The sequence below is a fragment of the Equus caballus genome, chromosome 25 (genome assembly GCF_041296265.1).
Source record: "Equus caballus isolate H_3958 breed thoroughbred chromosome 25, TB-T2T, whole genome shotgun sequence".
Lineage (NCBI taxonomy): Eukaryota > Metazoa > Chordata > Mammalia > Perissodactyla > Equidae > Equus > Equus caballus.
The window spans coordinates 8,885,432-8,906,146 of NC_091708.1; the positions used below are offsets into that span (position 1 = coordinate 8,885,432).

At 39.8% G+C, this 20,715-nt stretch overlaps 1 protein-coding gene across 35 annotated transcripts in view; it reads left to right on the top strand.

Annotated features, from left to right (window-relative positions):
• Window positions 1–20,715, top strand: part of LOC100068071 (phospholipid-transporting ATPase FetA) — a 129,300-nt gene that overhangs the window by 36,998 nt on the left and 71,587 nt on the right. For 16 of the 35 annotated variants that reach the window (XM_070250637.1, XM_070250640.1, XM_070250645.1 and 13 more), the window contains 3 exons: window positions 6,555–6,795; window positions 7,778–7,855; window positions 19,421–19,479. Coding sequence is in view for 24 of the 35 variants with exons in the window: in XM_070250619.1 (XP_070106720.1) it covers window positions 7,813–7,855; window positions 19,421–19,479 (102 nt within the window). In the remaining 11 variants the exon portion in view is untranslated. Of the gene's footprint in view, window positions 1–6,177; window positions 6,301–6,554; window positions 6,796–7,777; window positions 7,856–19,420; window positions 19,480–20,715 lie in introns of those variants that run through there. The other 19 variants (XM_023629618.2, XM_070250622.1, XM_070250647.1 and 16 more) reach the window with 4 other exon arrangements.

A 20,715-nucleotide genomic window follows, 5' to 3' on the forward strand; every position in this document is an offset into this window, starting at 1 on the left:
TTAGCCCTGAGCTAACTACTGCCAGTCCTCCTCTTTTTGCTGAGGAAGCCTGGCCCTGAGCTAACATCCGTGCCCATCTTCCTCTACTTTATGGGACGCCTACCACAGCATGGCATGCCAAGCAGTGCCATGTCCACACCCGGGATCCGAACCAGCAAACCCCAGGCTGCTTAGAAGCAGAACTTGCAAACTTAACCGCTGCGCCACCAGGCTGGCCCCAACTTGGGCTTAGTTTAATTTAGTTCAGCCTGGTCCGTCTGTGACTCTCCTTAGTCCCAATAAAACCCCATATGATGTGCAAAAACTACTTGACAATTCCAGTTGGCACTGTGATCCAAGGATATTCCCAGTTTATTCTCAAAGCCAGAGTTGGGGACTTATGGGGACAGGGAGCCTCATACTGGAGTGTCTTAAACTCCTACAGCTTGTTGACCTGGTAACATTACAAATGTTCTGCCTTCTGCTGTGAAGAAGAGCAGTGCAGCATAGACCACCAGCAGAGAAGTGACATGTGTAGCCCAAAAAATCCCTCATAGTTTAGGGTTTTAAATTATGTTAGAAACAGTTGCTCCCCACTTTATGGCTGCCACTTTTGTATCTAATGAAGTAGGGCAGCTAAGAGGAATGTGTCTTTGGACTGATTTTAACTGAGAGATGTACAGATTCCAGAACTGATTTTTTTGTTTTTCTTTCTTTTTCTTTTTTTTTTGGTGAGAAAGATTGGCCCTGAGCTAACATCTGTTGCCAATCTTCCTCTTTTTTTCCCCCCAAAGCCCCAGTACATAGTTGTATATCCTAGTTGTAAGTCCTTCCAGTTCTTCTATGTGGGACACTGCCACAGCATGGCTTGATGAGCAGTGTGTAGGTCCGTGCCCAGGATCAGAACCAACCAACCCAAGGCCACTGAAGCAGAATGACTAACTTAACCACTCCCCCAGAGCTGATTTTAAATGCCACTGGATAAAGTGTTTGTATTCTTTATAGCAATTGTCTTGATGACGTATCAGCAGGAGACATCTTGTAACATGTGTTTTTCAGAAAGGTTTTCCTTGGGCTGATGTTCTTAATAAACTTACCTCCTGCTGGTCTTCATTCTTTTTTCAAGTTCATATATTTTACCAGCCTCCTACTTAGAAGCCAGGCCCTGTGCTAGGGCTTCGAGGACACAGAAATTAATTTGACACAGTCACATTTATCGATGAGATAGGGGAGATAAAATTGAAAAAAAAATTATAACACAAGGAAGAAAAATGATTAGTTTTAGGAGAATAATACCAACGAAGTGGTATGGAGTTGGGAGGGGTGAAAGATTATTTCTGGATCGGGGGAGCAGACAAACTTCATTGAGAAGTTTGTGGGATGTGAGCTGGCCTTTGTAGGAAAGCCTTTGAAAGATGGTGACTGATAGAGAGCAGGCCATTACACTTGGAGGGAGCAGTGTGAGCAGTGGCATAGGTGCAGGAAAGCACGGGCCGTTTATGGAATTGTACACAGGCCAGTTTAAATAAAGGTAAATAGTGGAAGAGAAAGATAAAAGAATAATTTGAGTTCAAATTATAGCATCTTGAATGTGTGGCTGATAATATCTGACCTTCATTCAGTAACCCGTGGGAAGCCATTTGAAGGTTTTTGAGCTGGTGGGTAAGAAGATATGATCAGTGTTCTGCTTCAGGGCAGCAGTGGATAGTTTATAAAAGTTGGAGGCAGGTAACAGGACATTGAATTCAGGAGGAAGTTATAAAGAACCTGAGATGGTATTAGTGGGATTAGAAATGAGGTAATAGCTTCAAGAGTCCCTCAGACGGAATATTATAGGACCTGACAAGTTATCAGAGGAGGAACTGAATGTGACTCTTAGGTTTCATGAACAAGTACAGGATAATAAGGAAGAGGAGCAGATTTGCTGGAAATCAGGGGTGTTGAGAAGTGTCACTTTGAAACATGTTTGTGTTGAGATGCTAGTGAGCAATTGAGAGGAAATTGTCCAACAGTACGAGTTTGGGACTAGAGAGAGTTTTAGGAGCCAGGGCTAGAGAGGCAATGAGAGGATATGATGCCATAACTCAGGGAAAGCATACACAGAGAACAGGAATAAGAACCATGCTTTGGGGGAAGAACACCTATTGTGTGCAAGGCATTATAGAAAATGCTTGATGTACTTTATTTTATAGAGTCCTTGCAAGGTGAAGTGATTATCTTCATGTGAAAGATGAAGAGACTGAAGCTCAGAGTGCTTATCTCAGCCCCAGGGCCCACATTTGATAAGTGTTGGCTTCAGGGTTTAAATTTAGGTCAGCCTAACCCTGCTACGTCACACTGCAAAGCAGTCAAAGAGGCAGTGAGAGAAAAGCCAGGAAGATGAGTTGCCGTGAAAACAAGGGAGAAGACTAAGTATCTTAATGAACTGTGGACTGACGATGGGATTAGAAAAGACAGGTGAGGCGGTGCAGTGTCTTCACATGGCTCCTAGTAGTTCCAGCTTTTGTTGGGAATTTGTGCCAAGGCCACATAGATGCCAGGATAAGCTACACTGAGAGGGGCTATTTAAGGACTTTGAGGGGGCCAGCCCGGTGGCACAGCGGTTAAGTGCTCATGTTCCACTTCGGCAGCCCAGGGTTCGCCGGTTCAGATCCTGGGCGCAGACATGGCACTGCTTGGCAAGCCATGCTGTGGTAGGCATCCCACATACAAAGCAGAGGAAGATGGGCACGGATGTTAGCTCAGGGCCAGTCTTCCTCAGCAAAAAGAGGAACATTGGCAGCAGATGTTAGCTCAGGGCTGATCTTCCTCCAAAAAAAAAAAAAAGAGAACTTTGAACTGTGCCTCGTCTAGCTGGAGGTTGAGTTCCATCTACAAGTGTACATTTTAACTTACTCAAATGAGCATTTATCCCAGAAGCATCCGGATGATATTCTTACTTTGTTTTTAGCAGGAGAAACTACTTTTTCCATTGAAAATATGTGGAAAATCTCAGATAAAAGCAGTCATTCAAGTTGAGAGAGAGGACGTGCCCTTCTTTCCCTTGCACCACTCTACCCTGAACCCTGTTTCAGCCCCAGAGAAACCTCCCTACGCTGCCTAACACCATTCAAAGACCCTGCTTTACATTACTTTTATGAGCAAGAAAGGGAAGTAGCAAGCATTGCCTTTTATTGTAGGTGAGAAACTAGAAAACTGAAGAAAAGACTCATTTGTTTTAGGTACGAATAATTTAGGAATCCAGCTGATAATAGAACAGAGGTTTCCAAACTCCGCAGCAGTCAGTGCTGTTTCTATTATCTCATCCTCGTCCCAATTTTAAAACAAATAAAATTTGTTTAAGAGAGAACATAATACTTAGTTCCTACAGTTCCTTTCAACAGACATTTGTTAACTGCCTAGTACGTGCAAAACAGTTAAGACTAGCTTAGTAAACATTGACTCACTTTTATAGACGAAAAGGGATAATAAACCATCCCAAAGCATCAGTATTAAGCTGCTAATGAGGAGCTTGCTTTGTGAGACTTCAAAATTACAAGTACAAGAAGGAGGTTATGTGGGTTCCAATGCTTGTTCAGACCCAAGCTAAACCTCTAGGCACAAGAAGCCCTTCGTAGCACACAGCTGCTTTACAAAGCCTGCCGTCCAGACTGAACAGGCGAACTGGGGGAGCATGTGAGAATAGAGGCAGCAGCTAAGAAACTGCAGTGTTTTGCAGGTTCCTTTCTACTCCATTTTGTGTTTGAAGATTATTTTATGTACATCTTCAGCTCTTTGCTTTAAACCACCTGAAATCAAAGCCAGGGTAATTGAAAGGTTATTAGGGGTCTATGAATCATCTTTGGAAAAAGTAGGTTGTAAATGAGGGTTTTGAGACTCACTTCATATCCCCATCTAGAGGAAGCAGAAGAAAACAATTCATGACACAGGAATTTGGCCAGCTCCCAAAAGCCGGGGATCAGTTGGCAGTAGGAACCTGAAGGAGGTCTCTTCATCCAAATGGCCCCATAGACTAGGAGATGTTTCTACATCTTCCCACCTCTCCCAGAGTCTTAAAGTTCCTAAGTTTAGATCTTTGTTTTCCTGTCAGAAAGAAGTTGTGGTTGAAATAAGTAGGGGATAAGGTAGGGGCTGTAACTGAGGAGAGAGGTGTTGTGTGGAGTGCTGCCAAGTTTCAGGCTGTGCTAAGCATTTCAGGATAAGACTTGATTTTTTTTTTTTTACATGTTCTGTTGCATTAAAAAGAAAACTTTTGTTAGCTGTGCTGAGATTCACGTGGTGGGAACTGGGATGGGAACTTTGATTTCTGGAGTAGCTGGGGATTGTGCATTGGGTGTAATAGCTAACTCCAAGAAACCTTAATGGAGTAGACTGGAAGCTTTTGTGATTTTCCACACAGTTTAGGGAGAATGTAGCTCTTATTTTAGTCAGAGGGTAACAGGCACACCTGCTTCTGTGTGAGAGTCCTTTCCTCATATTCTCAAAACATTCAAGTCAACCAGGAGTTTGTTCCTTTCTTGGTGAAGAGCTCTGTTCTCTGGAGGCAGAGTTGTTCATTGAGAGCCAATTATGACTTGTGTGCACGCAGTCTATGATATTCCAGTACTAAGAGTCATTGGCTACATTGGTATCACAAATATGCCATTGCTAGACTTCATTGTGTTTGTTATAGTTCATGTAATTTTCAGACTGAGCTAAATATAAACTTAAAACCTTCCTCCAAAACTTTGTACTTAGTAAATTCACCAGTTTTTTGTGTATAAGTAAGTGTGGAGGGAGATAGGATGCTGGCAGCACAGAATCACCACTGTGCCTTGGGGGAACTTGAAGTTGGTTTGCAATGTGATGCCAATTGGAAGACTATTGGCTAATAGGTCAGAAAATAAGTACTTCACTTCCAAACCAAAGTTTCAATAAGGTTGTCTTCATTTCTGTGTTAGGCAGTTCAGTCCAAGATGTAGGCAGCTTGGAGATTATCAACTCAAGGGTGGGGCCTGTTATTTCTACCTTTAGATTCTCATGTCTAAATAAAAGAGTTTTAGTTCCTATAGCCATGTCTTATAGAGGCTGACTTCTCTTTGGTGCCTCTTTTATGACTCTACTGTTTTTTCAACCTTCTTTGTTTAAATGTGATGAGCCTCCTCCCAAATATTTAGTAATTACAAAGGGAAAAATAGTAAGTTTACAGTGGAGCCTTCTGGCAGACACCATCTTAACCAGGTGATCTAGGTTCATGTTGCCAGGAATACATACAACAGCATGTATTTCCTGATATGATGAGCACATCAGACAAATCCAAGTGAAGGCACATTCTACAAAACAACTGTCCAGTACCCTTCAAAATTGTCAAGATCATGAAAAACAAGGAAAAAATGAGAAACAGTCGCAAGTGGGAGGAGACATATAACTAAATGCTTTGTGGGATCCTGGATTGGGTCCTGAAACCAAAAAAAAAGACATTAGTGGAAAGAATTGGTAAAAAAAAAAAATAATTTCTGTACTTTGGTTAATAGTATTCTACCAAGGTTAATTTCTTTGTTTGTTAATTCTTCTATGGTTATGTAAGATGTTAACATAAGAGTAAGATGAGTGAAGGATATATGAAAATTCTCCATACTATTTTTGCAACTCTTCTGAAAGTTTAAAATTATCTCAAAATAAAACATTTTTTTAAATATAGTAGCCCAAATTGGACCTACTATTTCAATAAGGGTTATTTAAAAATTACTCTCCTGAGTAAGATAGGAAGAGTATTTCCTACAGTTGGTCTTATTCACTTTAATTTTTTAGTTCTTTTGTTATTATATATTGAATAGATAAAAAGTTTTCAACAAATGTGTAAGTTGTAAAGAGTAGCAATAACATGAGCACAAATATAGCTTGAAGCTCTCACTGTGCTTTTCTCCATCCCGTCCCCCCAACCTCTACCCTAAATTTTGTATTTTTCATTCCCTTGCTTCTCTTTGTAGGTTTACCTTGAAAGTATGTATCCCTAATCATATAGTTTTGCATGATATTTAACTTTATGTAAATAGAATGACACTATTTGTATTCTTTGGCAATTTGTCTTTTTCCCTAAATGTTCCTGAGATTTAACCAACGTTAATGTGTGTAACTGTAGTTCACTCATTTTCACTACTTTATAGCTTTCCACTGTATGAACATGCCACAACTTGTTTCTCTACTTACCGTTAATAGCCATTTGGTTGGTTTCCAGTTTTGCTGTTAATGAGCGGTGCTACTGCAGTCATCCTTGTTAATAACGTATCTGGAGAGTTTTCCTTGGGCATATATCTAAAAATGGACTTGCTGGGTTATAAGGTAAATGATCCATCGACTTTACTAGATAGGGCCAAATTGTTTTCCAAAGGATTTGTCCAATTTTTAATACCACCAACAGTATGGAAGTATACCAGTGGCTCTACTTTCTAACACAATATTATTAGACTTTAAATTTTTTACTAATCTGTTGGGCATGTATGTTAAAATTCTAAAACATTGCCATTTGTTGATTGACTACTTTGTGTCAAGCACTGTGGCAGACATTTTCATACATTTATTTAATCCTCTAACAGCTCTTCTTCTCAGCTCCATAATTACTGTCCGGGTCCTGGCCCTGTAGGGACCGACCAGGCCACAGGCAGGGACTTCCGGGGGACACCCCATGCTGCTGGGGTCCAGCAATTTCCAAAAAAGATGCCTGGTGCCCTGAATCCCAGTCTCGTGGAAATTCCTCAGCCTTGTCTTCTCCGACAGTGACAGGAGTCAGCTCATGAGAAACACCTGGGAGTGCTTCTCCCTCCCTCTCAGAGGGCTGTAAGTAATGCTGTGCTTAGTGTGTAATACATAATTACCCCTAAATATCTCTCTGACAAATTTATTCCTTAGTGGGTCTTTCTCCATCTTGTATCTGCCTGATTTATTTTGTGTTTCTTACAAAAAAAAAACAGTCATTCTCATTTCAGAGGAAATTTTAGGCATGAAATGGTTAATAACTTCCCCCAAGTCCCATTGTCATTAATTAGTAGCAGACTTTGAAATAAAAGCCTGTTCTCTAGCTCCTAATCTTTTTTTTTGCTCCATCTCTTCCCTTTTCTTCCCACATCCCATTTCTTTCTCCCTTCCCTCACGTTCTTCCACTCTCCTCTGAGTTTAACAACTAAAGTGTACTTTCCAGTTGGCTGCTATGTAAAATGATATGTGTGCAGAGAGCATCACAAAATTGGGGGGGTGCCTGGTTCCAGCTAAAAGTCGTTACTCAGGCCGCTGGCTGGCTGTTAAGTGCCTTAAACCATTTCACATTCCAAGCTATCCTGCTTTGTGGATTTGGCCAGACCACCCTCTCAAATCTGCTTGATGACGCTGCAGGGGCTGGAAAGAATTATATTTTCTTTTTTAATTTTTTTTAAAGATTTTATTTTTCCTTTTTCTCCCCTAAGCCCCCCGGTACATAGCTGTGCATTTTTAGTTATGGGTCCTTCTAGTTGTGGCATGTGGGATGCCACCTCAGCATGGCCTGATGAGCGGTGCCATGTCTGCGCCCAGGATCCGAACCGGTGAAACCCGGGGCTGCTGCAGCAGAGTGCATGAACTTAACCACTCGGCCATGAGGCCAGCCCCTGAAAATATAATTTTATGGTGAGGACATATGAAATGAATTCCACAATTTAGCATGTGTATCTTAGAAGTAGATTATTTTAGGTTTCATAGATCAAATTTCAAGTTTCTTAAGTGTATATTTGAGTGAAATGGTATTGTCATAAGAAATTCTCATCCTGAATCTTTCTTTCCTTTACAGAAATTCCATGGAAATATAGTTGGTACTACTCTGCAATGTCTCTATTTGAAAGCCAAAGCGAGAACAGACAAAGTGGAGGTAGGTGAACTCAGTAAAAATATCTAAGTCTGTATGTTATTATTGCCTCTAAAAAGTGCGTGTGTGCCTGTGCGCATATGACAGATAACGCAGGCTGGCCAACCTATCATTCAAACTGCCAATCCACCAAACCACTGACCAGGAAAGGAGATGTGCTCTGCAGAGGTAAACTCCAGAAGTACAAGCTCCACTGTTTTGTCATCTGAGAGTTCTAATTTGAGTAGTTACAATCTGTCATCTTTTGTACTTTTATTTTATTTTGTGCTTATCCTGGAAGTTCACCAGGAAAACGTGTGTTCCTTTTCCTCTCCCCATCCTTCACAACCACCTCCTGCTAAAAAGTAGTGGTCAAATTTGAAAAGAAGTTGCTGAGGCAAATAAGGTCATCCTGTGCAGCCTTTTGTGGACAGAGCAGATGGGTCTGGCTTTGCTGTTAGGGAAGATTTCCATACCACTTCCATGCTCTCTTTTGATGAATCAGAGTACTAAAGGAAGCTGGGGTAATCACACTCAAGCCATCTTTCAGACTGAAACTGCCTGACATGAAAAAAAATTTTCTGACATAAAATTTTGAAAAAGCAAGCCAGAATGTAGTTCTATAATTAGGCTTCCTTTTGAGGAATGGAGAAGGTATAGAGAATGAAATTGGGTCACTGATTTAAGGCCACACTCTACCTTCTTGACTTTCTGTCATTGTGCAGTTGTCTGATTCCTGAAGGGAGCCCATTCCAAAGGCACAGCCCCTAGTTCCAGAAAGAGGAAGTCAGGGAACTCCCAACCAAGGGAAAACCAGAGAGTCATCGCCTATTTTCAGAACTACTAAAGGAGAGAGGGCTGAGGAAAACAAGCTAACAGACTGATTTCTCCTGCATCTTCTTATGAACAGGAAATATGGACAGCAGAATACTTTAGGGAGTAGTAAGTTCAAGGCAAATGAAAATGTAATCATCAATAAAGACTGATTTATTTCTTCAAAAAATACTTATTTATCAACAAATGAATGCCTGCCACTGTGCTACATGCTGGTAATACAATGGCAACTAAACTAGACAGAATCTCTGCTCTTATGGAGATTATGGTTTAGTGACAGACAGCCTTTAAGTAATAGCACGGAGAAATATCAAATTATATCTACAGGAAATGCAATGAAGTAAAGATCATGGGGGGCATAGTGGTTAAGAGCACGGATTCTGGAGCCATACAGTTCTAGGTTTGAATCCTAGCTCCACCACTTACTATATTATCTTGGGCAAATCTCTTAGTTTCTCTATGTTACAGTTTCTCATCTGTAAAATGGGGCTAATAATAGTGCTGCCTCGTAAGTATTTTGTGAGGATTAAATGAGGTAATATTTGTAAAGCTCCTAGGACAGTATCTGGCACATGGTAAACACATGTTTAAATACAATATGTGAAAAATACAAGAGCTTGATGCTTTCATTCAGGAAGATAATTAAGAACTTGAATGTTTACAAATGTAGATCACTTCAAAAGTCAAATGCTTTACCAATGAAAAATAATTTAAACCAGTTTTCCTGGCCTAAATCCCTTTAGGTACGCTAGGCCTACCTATTGCAGTAGAGTTATTGCTTGTGCTGTTTTAAGCAGTGAGCAATTAATACTGGTCCATCCAAGATGTTGGTCTTTGGCCTGGGACAACAAAATAACAGTGGCAAGCCCAGTAATTTTGCAGGTACTTATGCCCTTTTCTAGGCTGTCAGCCTATTCTGGTTGGAAAACTTACAGCGTATAGAGTGAATATGGACTAGTTACAGCATCTTGCTTATCTGTTTTTCACCACTTTCTTAATTCAGGCTCTCATCATTTCAAATGTTGAATACTGTGGCAGTCTTTTAAGTGGTCTTTCTGTCTGCAATCTGTTTCTCTGTAAATCTATCATATTAATCTTTCTGAAATTCCAATTTTATCACATTTTTCCTTTCTTAAAATCTTTCTGGGGTTCCTTGTCAGCTACTAGATAAAATTTAAGATCATTAGCCTAGTATTAAAGGCCTGACTTTATAGTCTTGCTTTCTGCCTCCTTCGGACTCTTCCTACCTGGGGTACTATCATAAAACTTGTCTTGTCTCAGTGCCAACCCTTTCATTAAGTTGTTCTTCCTGCCTAGATATCTGTTCCCTACATCTGTATTGAACCTATATTCTTTTTTTTTGTTTAGGACAAGTCCTTCTCCATGAAGCCTTCTGCAACAATTCTAGTCACCACCCCCTATCATTATCTTTCCTTCTTGAATTCCTATAGTGCTTGGTTTCTATAGTTTTTTAAAAAATAATACCCTTATTGAGATATAATTGCCATAAAATTCACCCTTGTAAAGCATACAATTCAGCGATTTTTAGTATATTCACAGAAGTGTGCAATCATGACCATAATTTAATTTTAGGACATTTCCTCACTCCAGAAAGAAACCCTTTCACCCATTAGCAATCACTCCCAATTCCCCCTTCTCCTGGCCCCTGGCAACAACTCATCTACTTTCTATCTCTGTAGATTTCACTATTCTGGACATGACATAAATAGAATCATATAATATGTAGCCTTTTGTGACTGGCTTCTCTCACTTATGTTTTCAAGGCTTATCCATGTTTAGCATATATTAATACTTCACTCCTTTTTGTGGCTGAGTACCATTCCACTGTGTGGATGTGCTACAATTTGTTTATCCATTCATTAATTGATAGACATTTGGGTTGTTTCTACTTTTTGGCTATTATGAACAATGCTGCTATCAACATTCATGGACAAATTTTTGTATAGACGTATAATTTCAATTCTCTTGGGTTCCTACAATTCATTTTAAATCTTATTTATATCCTGCCTTGAGCTGTTTCTTTATTGTTTTGCATATGTGTTGTGTGGTTCTACTAAATTGTCTGCCTAGCACAGTGCCTACAGAGCTCTCTTTGTCCTGGAGAGTTTGCAAGTCTGACCCATCTGTTATACTTCTCCTTTACCCCTCTTTTACCACTCACACACATCTACAAATATCATCATTGTCATCACCACCACCACAACAGAACAATAAAAATTATTAACACGTACTGATAGGTGCTTAAATAATGCTAGGTAGTAAATTCAAAAGGATGAGAGACACTTGTATGAATTGACCTGGAAAGATCTCCAATACATAGTGTGAAAAGAAAAAAGCAACTTGCAGAGCAATATTTACAGTAGGATCTCATTTGTTTAAAGAAACCCATATACAGCTGTTTCTATATGTTTGTATATAAATACCCTGAAAGGGAAGGGACCCAAAGAATATGCACCGATCTGTTAAAGTGGTTCCCTTGGGAAACGGAGAAGGTGTAGAAGGCATGGGAAAGGAAACTTTATATTTTTTAGCTATATATTTCTGATTTTGGATTTGTTACAGTTAAAAGATATTTATGTGTTACTTTGGGTGATTTGAAAAATCATTAAGGAAAAAATTGTAATCACAAAGGGAAAATAACTGAGTTGGAGAAACTAAAAGGAAAGGATAGAAAAAGAAATAGCGGAGGGGGGCATAGTTATTGTGACTTGTAGAGTAAAAAGTTAATCAGAACCTTAGTAATAGAATCCTGTACAACACCATAATTAAACACACAAAATAGACATCTGTATCGTGAACATACTAAAAATCATTGACTTGTACATTTTATTTTAAATTGGTGAATTCTATGGTATGTCTATTATATCTCAGTAAAGTTATTTAGAGTAAAACAGACATCTAAAGTTTTTAGAGTTAGTTTCTAGAATTCTGTTTTCTTTAGAATTCTAGTTTCTTTAGAAAATTTAAAGCAACAGTTGAAGTAATTTGTAGGAACATTTCCTGACCTCAAGAACAGACACAGGGTTGCCAGATAAAATACGTGATTCTCAGTTAAATTTGAATTTCAGTAAACAATGAATAATTTTTTAGTATAAGTGTGTCCCATGTAATATTGGGGACATATTTTGGTTTTGTATTTTATTTGCTAAATCTAGCAATCCTAAACCATGAGATTACTTTTTGAATCTCTAAAATTGCTTCTTTAGCATCACCAGTGGTTACTGTTAGACTCAGCTTAGTGTGAATGGCATTTTGTTTCTAACTGATGACCTTTGTTGTAACTTTCCCAACCTCTCATCTCCTCTGCCAAGGAAGGTTTTATGACTGAGAAGCACTGAGAGTGGTATCTAGCAGTTCGGTCAAGCATGACTGAGTTTACTTTTACCACACTGATGAGAAGTCAGTGGTTCTACATTCTCAATGAGGTGAGAACGGCGAAGCACCACTCTCAGCTTCTGCCTGCGAGGGGTAGTATGAATGGTGTCCCATCAGCTCATGAGTGGTGTCTCCTTGGAGAGGAAGGGGAGAGCCTGAAGGTCTCCAAGAACAGGGGTTAGGGCCGTTGGTTTTGAGCACATCTTGAATTGTGCCAGCCAACCAATCTTCTGTGGCACACTGTTAATAAATTAGGGTTTGGGGTTTGTTTTGGGTTTGAGGGGTTTTTTGTCTTTTATTTCTATTTTGATTTTCTTTAGTATCTTGTCCTTTGAGCAATTCCAGTCTTGTTTCTGCTAAACTCAAAAGAATTAGCGAAGCTATAGGGGATGGTCAGAGGCAGAAGTCACATGAGAGCTATAGTAGCTCAAGAACAGAACTTTTCATGACATTCAAGACTTTAACGAGCTTCCTCTCCAGGTTCTTTTCGACACTGCATTCTACCCACCCCCTCAGCCATGATGCATATCCTCCTGTTTGCTGACCTTAGCACAGAAAGGTAAACAAAGAATTAGTCTTAGCCGGGATTTCTCTTGCAGCCCAGCTGTTCTGTGCTTATGTAGATACTCCCACAAGAGGAGGTGATAATCCTCCTTTGGAGGAGTTTGGACAGAAATCTGACCACAATTTAACAGAACATGTTTCTAGCATCTCTTCACTTGTGTCCTTGTCCATTCAACACATCTTTATTAAATCTATGGACTAAGCTAAGCAGTCAGGTACAGAGATTTAAAGGAGAGAAAAAAAGACATGGTCTCTGCCTTTAAGGAGCTCTTTGTTTAGTTGGGGAAGATAGTACTGTACGTAAGTATGATAACTGAGCTGATTGTAAACCGTGAGACATGGCAGTGGGTAGACTGAACCAGAAACATGTAATGAAATGGTAGTGGGGAAAACAAATTAGTTACTGCCTCTTCTGCAAGACCACAGACCTTGGCCTTCCCTGTGGTGACTCTCTGCTATGTCATTTAGCTATTCTTATCATTCTTTAGATGAAAATATCATTTGATGGCTATACTCCAGAGATCTTAGAGATGCAGTGTGGAGAGATGAAATATAAATTTTGGGGGTTACCCAAGACTGGAAGCCATATGGTTAGCTAAATCTACTGACGGCTGCAATGTTTCAGATTATGCTGTTTGACTACCGTACAATAAATTGTGATCACTTGGAATCTAAGAAATTCCCGTATTCCTACTGTAAATTGACTCCAACTAACCTGACCAGAAATTCCAGAAATTGGCCAATTATCCTTCCCCTGGCAGCTATCCTCACTTACTTTTAGAGATGGGAAATTTTCAGTCTCATGCATTAGGTGACTTGGGTGAAATCACCTAGGCCTGTTGATCAATAACGACAGCAAGAAGCCGCTGCAGAGTTTCTCTCACCAGCACCTGGGCTTAATTGAGCTGGGAGTCTGGTGGTGTAAGGAGAGGGGTCTTGACGATTCTGCTAGTTAGAGACTTTCGCTCCTAAATGTCATCTCACTGTTTTCTTGCTTTAGCTGGAAAATCCCATTTGTGGTTGATTTCCCACTGTAAGCAAGGAGACATTTGCTCAGAACCTCCTAACCTGATTGCCGCCTGACCAACTGGCCTGCCTGCCTTTTTCTCCCTCCCTCCTTCTCCTCCTAGTTACTTATCTTTCGGTGTGCTACATTCTCTAATTCCCTCTTACAGAGCTCATTTTCCCTTTTAATTTCTGCCACTTCCATGTCTAAGGTAATATCCAGTCTTCTGTAGCTGTAACCCCTAAAACCTGAGGTTGGATTACATCAAGATTGAGTAAGAGCTAAGTTTTTCACTTTGGCATTTGAACCAAAACTCTAAATTAGACATCCTTAGACAGAAGCTTCTCCTATTTTGACACTTGTCTTCTACTGCCATCCCACCAAGGGACTGAATAGAGTTCCCCTCACCAGACTGTTGTACCCTTCCTTCTCTACTGGATGGATCAGCTTAGGACATCCGTGGGAGATAGCTAGAAGTTCAAAATCTATTTGGGGACAACTATAATGATGCTTACAGAATCTCCTTGATATTGCCTAAGATAAAGGACAAAAAATATCATGTACTGAGCACTTTTGATGTGTCACGAATGATGTAGGCACTTTACAATTACCATGTCATTTAACCCTTACATTAGCAAGTAATGTGGATTTTACTACCCCGTTTTACGCATGAGGAAACTAAAGCCCAGAAACGGAAAGTGACTTGCCCTAAGTCACTTAACAATTTGGTCATAGAGCCCAGTCTAGAATAGCTAAAATTTTCTTAGCATTTTTTATATATCAGGAATTGTTCTAAAATGCTTTGCAGGCCTTAATTTAGTAATCCTCACAATAATCTTATGAGTAGGTATTATTATCATTTCCATTTTACAGATGAAGAAATTGAGTCTCAGAGAGGTTAAGTAACTTCCTCAAGGCTACCCAGCTGATAAATGAGGGACTGAGATTTGAACGCTGGCAGCCTGACTCAATTGCTCATGTTCTTAACCACTGTAGGAGCCTGCTATATTTTTAAACTTTAAATCCACTGCATATTTTATAATAGCAAGTTGCCTTGCTTCACTAAGGTGTCTGGCCCTTTCTCTTGAATGATTTTGCCACCGCCAGGCCAGCTCTCAGCACAGGTCCCTGTGAAACCAGGCCTTTGCTGAACAGGCTGTAGACTCAGCCCTGAGTTCCCCGTGAGGGATGCATTTTCCACAGTTACCAGAGGCGAAGGTGGGAGTTTGTCTCCTTGAATTCCACAGCCTGGACCTCTTCAACCAGACCGTCTCCTAGACTCTCCTTGTCTAAGCCAATTTCCTATCTTCTGTAGTTCTCACCTCTATCCATAATTCACATTTTTTCATTCTTGTTTCAGCCAAACAGGAATAAACTTTGAATTAGTAGGTGTTAAGGAAAACACTTAGTCATCCTAGTCTTTTCTCAACAGTTTTCACAAGCCCTACGGGGTCCTGGATTAACCTCCTAACTGGATTAATCCAGTCTGAACAGTTTCTTTCTGCCTTTATCACCTCAAACATGACTGGCTACTTGCTTTCCTTAAGCTTGTCTGCTTTCTCCCTCAGACTTTTAGTTGCTTCTCCAATTGGTTGTGCAAACTGAAGTTTTAACCACTTTTCTCAGGATTCTCGCTTTTCCTTTTTTAGAGGTATCTTATGAGATCTGACTTTGTTGCCCTCAATTCCTCTTCCCCACCGGGTGAAAATGCTACTTTCCTTTCTCCTTCCTCTTCTTTCGTGACAGGTCTGGTATCAAAGAGCCAGAACCAGGCAAGGGTAGTCCAGCCCCCACTTTGGAGTCTTAGTCTGCCTCTAACTCAGGCTCTGAACTTTGGCATCTACCTGCTTTACTTTACTCTTAACTCAAAGAGGGAGGTATGTGTTCAGTTGCTGTGCAGAGCCTGGACTCCATGTACCTCCTGGATACATGGGTTAGAGAGAAGAGCCTACTGTGCTCAGATGAATTGCTGGGAAAACGTGTTAGACCTTTATTAAATTAAAAAATAATCAATGATATCTAGCATTAAATTTAATAAGAAATATGAAATTCAATAATAAAATATTAGGACGTTATCAAGAATCATAAAATAATATTTTTGAATAAATGGAGAGACTGCGCTCGTCTGTTGGGTATAGTTAGAGCAGCAAATGGCATGGGAGAGACTGGTTTTACTCACCAATGCCTGAGAAAACTGAGTATGAACGTAGCAGAAATTAGCCTGCTCAGGGATTGAATAATCTCAACACTGGGAGAAGCACCAGTGCTCCCCTGGTCCTCTGCCCAAATCAGGCAGCTGTCTGGGCCCCTAAGAAAGTCCCTGCACAAAGCACAGAGGCCACGCAGCAGCTAGAAATTCTAGACACAGCTAAATGATCTGAGCCATACGTGTTCCACTTCTTTGGATAACCTAAGCCACAATGGTTAGCGGAAGCTCTTGTATCACACGGTTGTAAATAAGGCACTAACTAGTCAAAACAAGGCACAGCAAGTCCATCTCAACTTCCCCTAGTAATCACAAGAATGAAACAAGAAAGAAATGCACTAGTCCAGTAGAAAAGACTACAAGCTGCGTAGCTGGGTGGTAAACCTAGTCCAGGGAAGACTCAGCCACTTGTTTATGGATTGCCAGCAAGGTGACCGTCCAGACGTGATCATCACGTTCAAAGGAGTGGCTCCCCAAGGGTACACCAACATCTCTCTCTGTCGCCCTCACAGCAATATTGTATGTGACTGGGTGGGGGCTAATCACGCAAAATGTCAGCTCTAAAACCAAATTAATCTGTATAATCCAAACTTGTATACTCTCAAATCCTTGTTTAAAAGTAGCTAAACATCCCAGTTTCACCTTTCCCACAATTTGTGCAAACCCCTCAACTTCTTCATAATTCTCTCTGTTTTTGCACTGCTCAATGTGCAGACTTCAGCCCCTTAGATAGTTTCTATAAGAAGTTTACTTGTGTTCTAACTTCATGATGTTTAGTAATTTTTGCTAATGACTAGAGGAGGAATGGAGGAAATTATGTAAAGAACCATAAGGGTTCCTGTCTTATCATTGGCTCTCTCTTCAGCTATCTTTCAAAAGTCTATGATCCCTGACCCCTGAGACATGCAGTGTAGTTTCCCAGCCTGAGTGTTTTTCCCATAAGAGGTAATTCTGCCTCTCTAATAACCTACTTTCACTCCATCCCCAGATTCTAGTGAATAAAATTTTCTTTGTCTTCATCTCTAATCAAAACTTCAATCTTGAGAGAACTGGAAAAAATGATTCTGAAGCTTACCTAGAACAGAAAATAGAAAGAATAGCCAAGAAGACTTTAAAAAAGACTTGCTATCCTATATTAAAAGCTGCATAATTTAAGAGATGGATAGAACAATGGAACATAACAGAAAACCCAGAATCACATTCAGTATATTAGAATTTAGTACATTATAAAAATGGCATTTAAAACCAGAGTGGGAGAAACTATTTGCAAATCATATGTCTGATAAATTACTTTTATCTAGAATATATAAAGAACTCTTATAACTCAGTGATAAAAATATTATTGACCCAGTCTAAAAATGAACAAAGAATTTGAGTAGATGTTTCTCCAAAGAAGATATATAAATGTTCAATAAGCACATGAACAGATACTCGATATCATCATTAGTCACTAGGGAAATGCAAATCAAAACCACAATGAGATATTACTTCACATCCACTAAGATGGTTAAAATAGAAAACACAGTCAATAGTAAGTGTTGGGAAGGATGTGGAGAAATTGGAACACTCATACATTGTGAGTGGGAATATAAAATAGTGCAGCTGCTGTGAAAAACAGTTTGCAGTTCCTCAAACCGTTAAACATAGAATTACCATATGACCCAGCAATTCTACTCCCATGTATATACCCAAGAGAAATGAAAACATGTCCACACAAACACTTGTACACAAATGCTCATAACAAGCTTATTCATATTAGCAAAAGGATGGAAACAAGCCAAATAGTCATCAGTGGATAAATGGATAAATAAATGTGGTATATCCATACAATGGAATACTATTCAGTCATAAAAAGTAATGAAATACTGGTACATGCTACAACATGGTGAACCTTGAAATCATTACACTAAATGAAAGAAGCCAGTTACAATAAAGCACATACTATTCCATTTATATGAAATGTCCAGAATAGGCAAATCCATAGGACAGAAAGTAGATTAGTGTTTGCCAGGGACTGGGGAAGGGGAGAATTGGGAGTACAGGTATGGGGTGTCTTTTGGGGGTGATGAAAATGTTCTAGAATTAGTGGCAATGGTTGCATAACCTCATGAATATACTAAAAACCACTGAATTGTACACCTTAAGGGGGTGAGTTTTATGTTATGTGAATTATCACTTTTTTAAAAAATTGAACAGTTGCAGGGTTGGGTTTCTAGGAGCTGGAACCAGAGACTTCTCTTAGAGAAGTGAGGTGAGTAAGTTCGAGATCAAGTAAGAGTCTGTAGCCTAGATGAAGAATCTTTGAAGGCCAAGGAAGGAAATTCGTTTCTAGTCTTGGGATCCCTGAGCCAAGGAGAACTTTGGAGGGCTGGAGGAAAATAGACATTCAGTATAACTCAAAGGCAGAGGGGTTGCTAGAACCTACTCTCTGAGGAGACAAATTCTGTGGAAACATGGTCTAGGAATTTCTAGAAGCATGAAAGGTAGAAGGCTTAACAGCAGTGTCAACCTTCAGGCCAAATTCTAGGTTGCTTGGTATATATGTTATCCAGGCTCAAGAACTAGGAAGCACTCATACCATATCATCAAGTAATTCAAACGTCTTCTCCTCCAGGAACACTTCCCTGACTGAGTAATTCAAACATCTTTTCTTCCAGGAACACTTCCATACCCGACTTTCCCCGACTTCCATCCTCTCTTCTGTGCACCCCTAACACCCTGTTGCTATCAATATCACTGCCCTTACATTGGATTGACATTTTCTTCTATGTTTGTCTTCCCCACTAGGAATAGGAATCCCAGGATGGTCAGGGATGGTATAACCCTAGGACCTAGCACACGGCCTGACCCCTGCCAAGAACTCAGTAAATGCTTGTTGAACCAATGAATAATTGAAGAGACTATAGGAATGTTTCATTCAGGACAGAACGATCTATTGATAATATGCATTTTTAAGACTTTTCATAGTAATGGACTCACTTATTTGTAATAGTTTGTGACACCTATGTGTTTTGATATGATGATTTTGCCATGTGTTGTAGTACCAGGCTCACTTCTACTAAACTACAAGTCCTTTGAAGTCAGGGACTCTGTCTTACTCATCTTTCTGTCCCCCCACAGCATCCAGCACAGTGGCTTCTGTGCAATAGATGCTCAGTAATGATTTATTAATTTAAATTTAGGCAAGCAAGTTTAGGAAAGGCTTCCTTGGAAAGAACCTCAGATATCTTAAAATAAGGTGCTGGAATTGACTTATAAGAGAGGGCTGGGTTTCTGTTTGGCAGTAACGTTGGTGCAGACCATCCTGTTGTCTGTGGGGACATAATCTAGGAATACTAGAAGCATTAATGGTGGAGAACTCCTCAGAAGTTACTTGCTTTGTTGCCTCCAGAAAGCTTGAACACAAGAATTTCCATTTTTATTGTATTTCTTGATTCTTTGAATAAAGAGACAAAGTCCCATTTGTAGACAAAAATCCTCAGTGAGAAAATGTGAGGATCTAGTGGAGTCATCACTAGCAGCCAGCCTCCCACTCTGATCTATAGAGAAGCATCCTTCTCATCATACCTCTCCTCTTTTTCAGAACCAGAGAGATGTCTGCAAGCCAACAACAGAGAATTCAATACTCTATTTGGATATCCCGTGAGTATCAGCCCTCAGGCTATTCCAGATGCGGGCTAGTATTCTCCTCTGTCAGTGAGGCAGGAACCTTGTAGATGTAGATCCCACAATACAGGTGCTACTTTCTCTCAAGCTCCTATACAGTGAAGGCTGGTGCAGTGAAGGCTCAGAAACCAAAGTTAATCGAGTGACCTAGGCTCAGGGAAGAATGTATCTCAGATTTTGGGTTTTATATATAACTCCTAGAAAAGAAATACTGTAGCTTTTTCTTGCACAAATGAAAGCATGGGTTCCACAATTTCCTTTTTTCACTTAGACATCTATCTATGACAATACATACAGATCAACCTAATTCATTTAATAGCGGCAGAGTTTTCCATTGTGTCTATATACCTTAATTTATTTAACTGGTTTTCTATTGATGAACATTTAAAATGTCTCCATTCATATCCTGGTGTCCCCTCAAAAAAAAGAAATGTCTCTGGGGGACCAGCCCAGTGGCATAGTGGTTAAGTTTGCACACTCTACTTCAGTGGCCGGGGGTTTGTGAGGTTGGACCCCAGGTGCAGACCTATACACTACTCATCAAGCCATGCTGTGACAGCATCCCACATACAAAATAGAGGAAGACTGGCACAGATGATAGCTTAGGGACAATCTTCGTCACATACACACACACACAAATGTCTCCAGTATTTAGCTATGATAAATGGTCCTGAATGAACACCATATATCCTGGCACATGTGTGAATATATCTTATGAGAGTTTCCCAGAAGTGAATTAACTGGGTCAAAAGGAAAACACATTAAAAATTTTGATACATTTTGCCAGATTTCCCTCTAAAAAGATTATATCCATTTATATTTCTACCTACAGTAGATATTGCTCACTTCTCCATATTCCTGCCAAACTGGGTATTATCAATCTTTTTCATCTTTGCCGGGCTCTTAGATAAAAAATGACATTCTGTTATCTATCTTTCCCTAATTTTGAGTGAGATCAATAATCTTTTCATGTTAATTAGCCTTTTGTACTTCCTTTTATGGAAACTACTTGTTAATGATCTTTGCCCATTTTCTATTGGATTGTTCATTTTTCACTTATTTATTTATTTATGAATTAGTAACTCATAAAAAGCCACATTTAAAAGCCATGCTCCAACACCCCATTCTTGTCCACATCTGCTCCCTACAGGGAATCACTTTTATTAGTTTCTTGTGTAGTCATCAGTGCTTCTTTGTGCAAATAAAGCAAAT